Below are 9,918 nucleotides of genomic sequence, written 5' to 3'. Positions count from 1 at the left end.
TATATCTCATAATGAAACACAGTTCCTAAGAAAATCCAAATAGACTTAAGCATTTCAACTAGTGCAAAACCCTTTGCAACCAATCAAGCTTTGAAATCTCTCTTTATTAGTGCAAAACCCTTTGTCACTAATCAAGCCTTTTATTTCGGATTTTCATGGCTCTAAGCCTTGTATTGAGTTTGTGACTTAAACACTCTCATGTAAGTCATATGTTCATTACTTTCCAGAAGTAATCAACTTGAATCAAACAATTTCATTGTAAGTTGTAAGCTCTTTACTTTCTTAAAAGTAACACTAATTCATCATCTTCAACAAGTGATGACTTTAACCTCCTAGGTTTTGAAGAAACAACGTTTTACACAAAACGTCTCATGTAGCCAAGAAAGACCAGTTTCTTGCGACATAACATTCTTTGGCACAATAAAATTTGTGGCTCTTGAATATTTTCTCCCACACTGTCTTCTAGAAATAAACTTGTATGTTAGGAAGACAGCTTCACGAGCCACAAACCCGTTGTACTCGTGATAATTGAAAGGGAAAAATGAGCATTTGTTTCTTGTGTAAGCTTACAAACATGGTACCCTACCATTTCATATCTCATATGATTCGTTTTAGATTTAGTGGAAAAATAAATTAGACAAAATGATAAAATCCCCAAAAGGATCAAGTAACTCAAAGTAAACTTGATTGAAGTCCAAACCATATCGAATAGTGTTTGATTTCTTATCCAATCCACACATTATCCCATAATGTGTGCTGAGAGAGATTAATTTTGTGATACTATATCACATTTCCTTTGGCTTATATCAAAGTCTTCACTTTGATAATCCCATCACGACTAAATCGTGATTCCTTGAACTCTTTGAACTTCTTCAAAGATTTCTCTATTTACCTTATTAAGTGAACACATTAGCGTCAACTTAAATCGTTGGTAAAAGAAAATGATCAACCTATTTTGGATCAATGATTTACAACCTCGATCTCCTTTACAACCAAAAGACACGAGACATCTTGCTTTGAATACAAGATACGCATATACCATAAGATCTAATGGTTTCAAGAGAACTCGATAACTCTTTGCGTTCATCATTCCAGAATCTAAGGTTTAATCTTGGGTTACCAATTTGAGTCTTGCATCATCTACATGATATATCATTCTAGTTTGGTTTAGAATATATTCACCTTGATAATTGGCTAGCCATACATCAAATCGTGGTGTATAGGGTCACAAAAGTGAAACCTCTTTTGTATCTTAACAAGTTTATATTCTTATTTAGAGTTTATGCACTTAATAGTCACAATTAAGTACAACTCTAAACCCAAAACTAGATTGAGTACACAATGACTCTACCTCTCAGCATCATTGTTGCTAGTCGTCATATTCTAATCATCCTATGTATCAAGTATAATGATGAAAACCACCATCGGTTTCTAATATTGACGAAGTAGTACTAGCAAAATTTATGTCAATCAAATAAACATTTAAAGAAGAAGGTCCGATTAGATGTCCCACAACTAACTTGTTGATTCTTCAATAATTTGGGGTAGTTTCCTTTCTAACGTCCAACAATTAAGACAATTGAAACTTTATCGGTCGGGACTGATAGGTTTAGTATTGTTATTCTGAATAACGTTACTTTTAACATTACCTTGTATCAATTCCATTCTAATTTTACTTCTTTAAAATCTTATCCTTTTCTTAACGGTTTAAGAGAATGCTCCCACTCATTTCAATGAGTCTTTGGTTTGAGAAGCAAAATTATATTCATGAAGACTACTCTTCATTCGTTTGTTTAGTCTTAAAACTTTCATTGATGTGGTTGCGGTATTTTGGTCTATTACGATTTCCGACAAATCTAATTACCAAAACAATTTATCGCTTCAAGGTACTTAATTCGATTAAGTATATGAAAAACAATCCATTGTAAGTAGATGTGTTAGTCAAGAATCAAAAATCCTGTTTGATAATGAATAACTTTTATCTATACTCTTCACAAGAGATCCTTAGCAATGGTTCATATGAGGTTTTAGAAGAAAATTCATATTTGTCTTTAGTTACGATGTTTTAATGAAGATTTGAATTAAAATCGAAATGATATCGTATATGAATTGTGGTAAAGAAATAGAACAATATAATAACGGAATAGTGGAAAACTTAACATTTATCGTTTTATTAATACTTGTAAATGACAAGTAAAGCATTTACATAGTGACCTCTACCCAACTATGATAAATGATTCCAAGATCCAAATTCATATTAACTTGGGCATCGGTAAAGCCGAAAACAACCATTATCAATATAACTCGGTGGATTAACGCTTTAATCGATTCTACTTTTAGAACTCTTGGTCGATAAAATTACATTAATATTTATCTTTAGCCCGAAACACATCCGGCAACCGTCGAGAATAATTTCGTTGAGTTCAACCCAAATTTCGAATAAATGTGTCCATGATCCAAATTTACATCAACTTGGGCATCGGTAAAGCCGAAAACAACCCTCATCTTTATAAATTCGGTGGGTAGACATTTATCACCCACTTAACCTACGTAATAAGGTTTGTACCCCGGTAAAGCCGAGTGCACTCTCTCACGAAATAGGTTTTCATGGTTTCTACTTTTTGGTAAGGCTATGTCTCAATTGATTATTTTAGCGAGAGGTCATGTCAATTTATTATCTATCACGTTTTAAGCGAACTAAAGCGGTGAACTACGATAATTCTAATTGACACGGTCAATAAACTCGATTAAAATAATGATGCATGTTTTAGTTATGGCGATTTAGCGATGCATGCGACATATAAATAAAATGCAAAGCATAAATTAAATCCTAGTATGGCCTTCCTAAAATAGAAAATCTAGTTAACTTTTACATATTCGGAAACCAACTCCATTGGTCCCTTGAACTTCGGTTTTAGCACGCATCTCGAGGTAACACCATCTTTATGTATCGCCTTCTTGAGTGACACCGTCTTCAAGGAACTCCGAAATAACTAAATTACATAACAAATTACATAATTTCCTATTATACATTTGTAATTAAAATAAAATAAATCTATTAAATTACAAAACGGCGATACGAAATCACAATAAATTACAACCGAATCGATATTCCCATACATTTCGAGTAATACCAATTAAAACTAAAGCCATACTAAGTAATTACATAATTTAAAAATTACATAAAAAAAAATTATGACAATCATAAATAAAATGAAGCATTATAATATGTATAAACATGCCCAATTTTATGCTAAATCACCTTTAGGGAGCCAATATCATATATTAATCGGGTTTTACGGATTTGCGTGATTCAACATTTTAAAATCACAATAATATACATAAAATCATATTTATGCATAAGTTAATTACCCTAAACTTCTTAGGACTCAAAATTAGTCTCCACTAACATAATGACTATAATTAACTTATATATCTTAAAATTGTTCATTAATGGACTCAAAATTACAAAAAAATGCCATAAACTCCAAATAAATCGTAAAAATTCAAATAAATTTGAAATTTCAAATTTAAACTCATGAACATTCTGGAAAAATACCATGACACTCATAATGTTCAAAAACTTAGGTTAAAATTTCGAAAATTTATCGGAAAAACTATGTTGCGGTTTATCGGGTTTATCAAATATAATCATAAAACATGAGAAAAATTATATTTATCAACTTTTTAATTTTAGATCTGAAATAGGTAATAGAATGCAACATGTGACGTTTTTCCTTAGTCATGAAGTATGTTTTAGCAATTATTCACTAATTAGAGTCACTATTTATGCTATTTTTCATCAAAAAATCATAAATCATGCATAAAGACTTCATTATAGCCTATTATTTTACACACATCTTGTAAAATTGCATGTGACAACATACTAAATTTATATGACCAGATTCGAAATATTTCTCATATTAACCTATTTTTCATTTAAATTCGATTTTTATCATGAAAAATCCGTATTTCGAGCATAAAAACTCTAACAATTCTGAAAATGTACAGGTCATATAAAAATAATATATGTGAAAACATATCCAAAAACCAATGGAAAATTCGAAGTTTAGCTAATTTTAGTCCGAAAATGACATTTTTTTATCATAAAATCACATTTTTAATGCCATTATTATATAAGATGAACAATAAAAATCCATAAATTAACCAAAATATCCTAAATACATTTTAGGATCAGAAACTTTCACATGCATAATTTATTTCGTGATATATCATAATAACACAAATTTATAAGTTTTATATGTTCATCGTATAACTCGGAAAAACTATAACCGATTTGCATGCAAACAACCTAAGGCTCATGATACCGCTTGTTAGAAATCTATATCTCATTACTAAACATATTCATATATGTTACATTTTAATTCAGTCATAAAATTAAATACAAATCTTATGCATGCAAACTAAAATAGATAAGTGAAGAAGTCGTTTTCCTTACTATAATTACGGATTAAAAGGACACCAACAAGATCTCCTTCTTGTTAGTTCTTGAGCATTCCAAATAATGGATGAACAAAGATTCAAGTATAGAATCTCTCCCAAAAGTGAATACCCAAGGAAACCTCTCAATAACAAATATTATTATGATCTAGTAATAATAAAAGTCTAAATTAAAAATTGACACAAAATATTAATTTGTCTCTCTACTATTTCGGTGGAGAGGAGAAATTATTTGGAGTTTATTTCTCTAGAATTTTCACAAATTGTAGAGAGCATGCATTTTTCTTACACTAGAAAAATTATATGTAAAATGATGAATGGAAAATTGAAAAGAAAAACTCTTTTCTTTTCCCATATGGTGGCCGAAATTATTGGCCTTGGGTAGCATGCCCAATGCCTTTTATTTTTGCTCTTCTCAAAAGCTTGTAGGGTTGCATGGCTAGAGATTAGGCTTTAATAATTATGTTTTCTCTTATTAAAATAATCAACATAATTTTTCCACTAATACTCCCTCCAATTTTCGGTAGATACAAAATAAAATGGAAGGTCCATTTTATTTTGTCATTTGTCAATTGTGACATATGTGACAGGTTACTTGACATGTGAATTTGTAATGTTACTCATAAAATATGTCATTTACAAAATCGACTAGTAATTCGTAATTACTTGTACCAAAACGGTTTATCAAATTATAAATTACAACGTCTTGTATTTATAATAAATTATTCATTCAATTTCAATTCCAAATTGTTTCGTAAACAATAATTTTATCTAAGTAATAAAACAATTCAATTACTTAGACCGTATCTAATATAATCGAATTACAATAAGACACGTTAATTTTACTCACAAAATCATCCGTCAATTTTTAAGCAATTTAATTAACTCGTATCGGCATACGATTAATTAAATAATCAATTAAGAGTATTTCCCTATAGGTATGACCTAAGGGGATCAACTGATCACCACCATCGCACGACAGTAATGTCAAACTCTAGTCAGCCAATCATTACCGATATGTGTGGACCAGTTGACTGTAAAATATTACATCCCACATGTATTCTTAAAATGAGATTTAAACATGTGATCATTATGATCAACAGTTGTGATCGCATTATTGTCGGAGGACACATATTCCAACAGATCGAGCATAATACCACTGTATCATCGTGGGTGAACTCAAAACACCTTCTGAAACCTCTTCACGCATCCTTAGGTGACAATTTCCAGGCTCCGATTCTTCCAATTCCAAAATGCATGCAAATGGGACAGGTTCAGGCTTGATTATGCTCCTTTCTGGTTCATTCCTGCAATTAATACAAGACAAACCAAAGTAGACTATTCGGGGGCATTTGTAGCTAGATACTACATAAATAACACAGAAATGCGTGTAAATATAGGGTAAAAACCTTTTATAAAATACACGCATCTAATCTCCCCAAACCAAACCTTTGCTTGTCCCCAAACAAACTATAAATGCAACTGAAGACAACTAGTGGAACGGGACCAACTTACCATCTACAAAGTGTCCACCAGACCAATTTAATGCAACGGATAACCAATTAGTAATGGGTCAAATGCAAACGAGTTAAATCAATGTTTTAAACTACTGAACCGTCGACCTTGCAAGACTCATATATATCGGACTCTCACGGGTCACTCATCACACAAATTAAGCACAAGTTGAGTATAATTGTATGAAATAGAAAGAAGTAAAGACGCTCACCTAAACTTCGACCTATAAGAACATGCATGCAGCTAACATGAAACCGATTTCTATCAACCGTACATATTCATTTCAACCAATCGGGACCAAGACACACGCCGAGAACTTACGTATAATGTGAGATGAGGTAATTGGGTAAGAAGGGGCAAAATAAATTTGGATAAGTGGATGTAAAGCCAAGCTAGTACAACCATAACCAAATAATCAACTCATTCCGCTTCACTACTCAATACAAAACGTAAAACCGTTCCATTGTGGCAAAACATCACTCACATCATCAAAAGACTCCCCATGAAAAATAATGATAAGCATGTCATAACAGCAACTTTATCACATGATTCTTTTTTTTTCTTCATCATTTTTCATTTTTTTCATATTTTTTCCAATCTTTTTCATTTCACTTTTTCTTCTTTTTCATTCGTACTACCAACTTCAAATCTTTCAAAACGAATCAAATCTGACATGGATAATAGCATACCCACAAAAACCACCTAACTAGCTTGACATGGCAGGCTAAATTTTGGATGTAGTTAGGGGGTCAAAAGGCAAATTTGGCTAATGCGAAGTTAAGGGGTAGTAAAGAAAGAAAGGTTGTAAGTTACCTCTCCACATGTGTCACCACCGCAAATCGAATTCACACAGGTACTAAGAAAAGATCGTCATACTTGTGCAATTTGATGTTACATGTCTTATAAGGAGTACTACTCACATCCTAAACAAAACTGGTCATGAATGTCACCAGTTTATCAAGCTCTAACTCTTAGAATGTATATGTAGCTTGTCAATATTAGAGTCAAGTCTATTCGTTCAGATAGGTTTAAACAAAAACTCGTAGATTATGCACATTACCATGCCAACGAAATATTAAGAAAGTGCAAGGCAAGGGTAAAAGACTCAACGTAGCATAAAAGTCATAACGTTCCGACTCAACATAAGTGCAAAAAGTAAAACTGGAAATTTTTATATATTTCGAAAAAATTTCAATTTTTAGAAGATTTTTATGATATTTTTTTGAGATTAAAACAAACAAAGCATGTGAAAATAAACGTGCAAACTGAAATGCAATAAAAATAGTATGTAGACACAGATATGGATGCATATCACCTCCCCAAACCAAACCGTACAATGCCCTCATTGTCCTCAAAAATAGGGAAAGGAAATGTAAACTGAAAAGAAGAATAAAGCTCGAAAACTTACGTGAAGTAGGGACCTCCCCAATTCAGCCAGCAACATGGGAGGTCGCAAATAGCCCCATAACATCACAGCACGCGAGTCAAAGCAAAAAGACTCGATCGAGAGGGTGAAGTAATCGATCGAGTACAATGGGGCGTCAAAAGTGCTCGATCGAGAGCAGATTGTCCTCGATCGAAAGGTCAATTATGCAGGGTGCTCGATCAAGAGGTGAAGGTCGCGATCGAGTGAGGAAAGTACTCGATCGAGAGGAAATAGTCCTCGATCGATCTCTTAGGCCTGATCTTCTTGGCGTCCGTTGAAGCATCTGCAAAACCGCAACAAAGGACCCATAGAACTAACGAAACCAGTTCAAATATTCAGTTTATTGCCTGTAAAATACCAACTAAAGCATACAAAATTAACTAAAAGTTCTTAAGCAAAGTATAATAAATTACAAGCCGGGTTGCCTCCCGCATAGCGCAGGTTAGGTTTAAGAGGTCCCGCACGACCTTTTGGCTTCAGTTTTCTTTCCCGTCAAGATGGTCGAAGTAGAACACTTCGACATTGCCAACATAATCATCTGCTCCATAGTAATGCTTCACATGATGGCGATTCACTTTAAATCTTCTGCCATCGGGATGCTCTAACTCAACGGACCCAAACTTGGTGACAACTGTCACTGTGTAGGGGCCACTCCACCTAGATTTCAGCTTACGAGGAAACAAGCGCAATCGGGCATTAAACAACAGCACCATCTTCCCGACATGAAATTCTCGCGGTATGATTCTTTTGTCGTTCCACCTCTTTGTTTTCTCCTGGTAGATGCGCGCACTGTCGTAGGCATTTAGCCTAAACTCTTCCAATTCATCTAGCTGCAACAAACGTTTCACACCATACAATTTAGAATCATAGTTTAATTTATGAATAGCCCACCAAGCTTTGGACTCTAGTTCAATAGGTAAATAACAAGACTTCCCATAAACCAACCGATATGGTGATGCACCAATCGGCGTTTTAAAGGCAATCCGATATGCCCATAATGTGTCAACCAATTTTAGACTCTAATCCTTCCGTGATTTAGAAACAACCTTAGCCAAAATCTCTTTTATATACCTATTAGAGACCTCAACCTGCCCACTGGTTTGGGGATAATACCCCAAACCGCGACGATGCTGAACACCGACTTTAGACAGAATAGCTGTAAGTTTCTTTTCTTTAAAATGAATACCCCCATCACTAATGATGACCCTAGGGACGCCAAATTAGGGAAAAATAATATTTTTAAACAATTTAATCATGGTCTTGGCATCATTGTTAGGTGAAGCAATAGCCTCCACCCATTTAGACACATAGTCTACAACTACTAAAATATACCTGTTACCTTTACTAGACGGAAAGGGTCCTTTGAAATCAATGCCCCAGACATCGAAAACCTAAACCTCTAGAATGCCATTTTCAGGCATCTCATGTCTCTTAGAGATATTTCCCGAGCGCTGGCAAGCATCACAAGCTGAAACAAACACTTTAGCATCTGCAAACAAAGTAGGCCAGAAGAAACCAGACTGAAGTACCTTAGCCACGGTTCGCGACGGACCGTGGTGACCGCCATAAGAAGAAGAATGACATCCCTCTAGGATTGCTTTGGTCTCCCAATTCGGAATACACCGTCTTTAAAGACCGTCAACACACTCCTTAAATAGATAAGGATCATCCCAGAAATAGCGCTTCACGTCATGAAAGAATCGCTTCTTCTGTTGATAAGACAAGTTAGGTGGCAGCTGACCACCTACAACGTAGTTAGCATAATCTGCATACCACGGATCAACACCTATGTTAGTAGCAACTACAAATAAAGAATCATCAGGAAATGAATCGTCAATAGGTAAAGGATCCTCTCCCTCCTGCTGCGGTAACCACGACAAGTGATCAGCTACTACATTTTTTGTGCCCGTCTTGTCTATAATTTGTTGATCAATTCCCAGGAGGAGGAGTATCCACCTCAAAAATCGTGGCTTAGCTATCAAATAAGAGCGAAATTTCTCCAACACATAAACAACAGCTAATAACCCCTTCTCAGTAGTAGTATACTTCACTTGAGCCTCATCCACAGTTCGGCTCGCATAGTAAAACGCACTCAAATCTTTGTCTTTCCACTGGCCTAACACCGCTCCCAATGCATAATCACTGGCATCACACATGATCTCAAATGGAAGCTCCCAGTCGGGAGGCTGGATAATCGGTGCTGAAATCAAGGCCTGTTTCAACCTGTTAAAAGCAGAAAGACACTCATCATTAAAAATAAAGGGGGCATCCTTAAGTAACAACTGTGTAAGTGGTTTAGCAATTTTAGAAAAGTCCTTGATGAACCGGCGGTAAAAGCCAGCATGTCCAAGGAAACTCCTCACTCCTTTAACATTGACATGAGGAGGTAATTGCTTAATCACTTGCACTTTTTCTTTATCCACCTTGATACCCCTATCAAAAACTAAGTGCCCTAAGACAACTCCCTCGTTGACCATAAAGTGGCACTTCTCCCACTTAAGCACAAGATTAACCTT

General features: G+C 34.6%; 1 protein-coding gene across 1 annotated transcript; it reads right to left on the bottom strand.

Annotated features, from left to right (window-relative positions):
• Positions 1-7,878: 7,878 nt before the first annotated feature.
• LOC141628308 (uncharacterized) lies at positions 7,879-8,786 on the bottom strand. The gene is made up of 2 exons (XM_074441468.1): positions 8,742-8,786; positions 7,879-8,232 (listed from the first exon to the last, which is right to left on the bottom strand). Exons 1-2 carry the CDS (start codon positions 8,784-8,786, stop codon positions 7,879-7,881), a joined length of 399 nt encoding a protein of 132 aa, XP_074297569.1.
• Positions 8,787-9,918: the final 1,132 nt, after the last annotated feature.

The sequence above is a fragment of the Silene latifolia genome, chromosome Y, assembly GCF_048544455.1.
Source record: "Silene latifolia isolate original U9 population chromosome Y, ASM4854445v1, whole genome shotgun sequence".
Classification (NCBI taxonomy): Eukaryota; Viridiplantae; Streptophyta; class Magnoliopsida; order Caryophyllales; family Caryophyllaceae; genus Silene; species Silene latifolia.
Note: the sequence above shows the minus strand (reverse complement) of the source record. Positions and strands in the feature narration are given on the sequence as shown.

Coding starts and splice junctions, on each gene's coding strand:
- LOC141628308 (XM_074441468.1), bottom strand. CDS start 8,786: ATGTCTGGGGCATTGATTTCAAAGGACCCTTTCCGTCTAGTAAAG. Junction 8,233..8,741: donor ACCCTTTCCGTCTAGTAAAG/GTAACAGGTATA, acceptor CGTTTGTTGCAG/CTAGATGAATTGGAAGAGTT.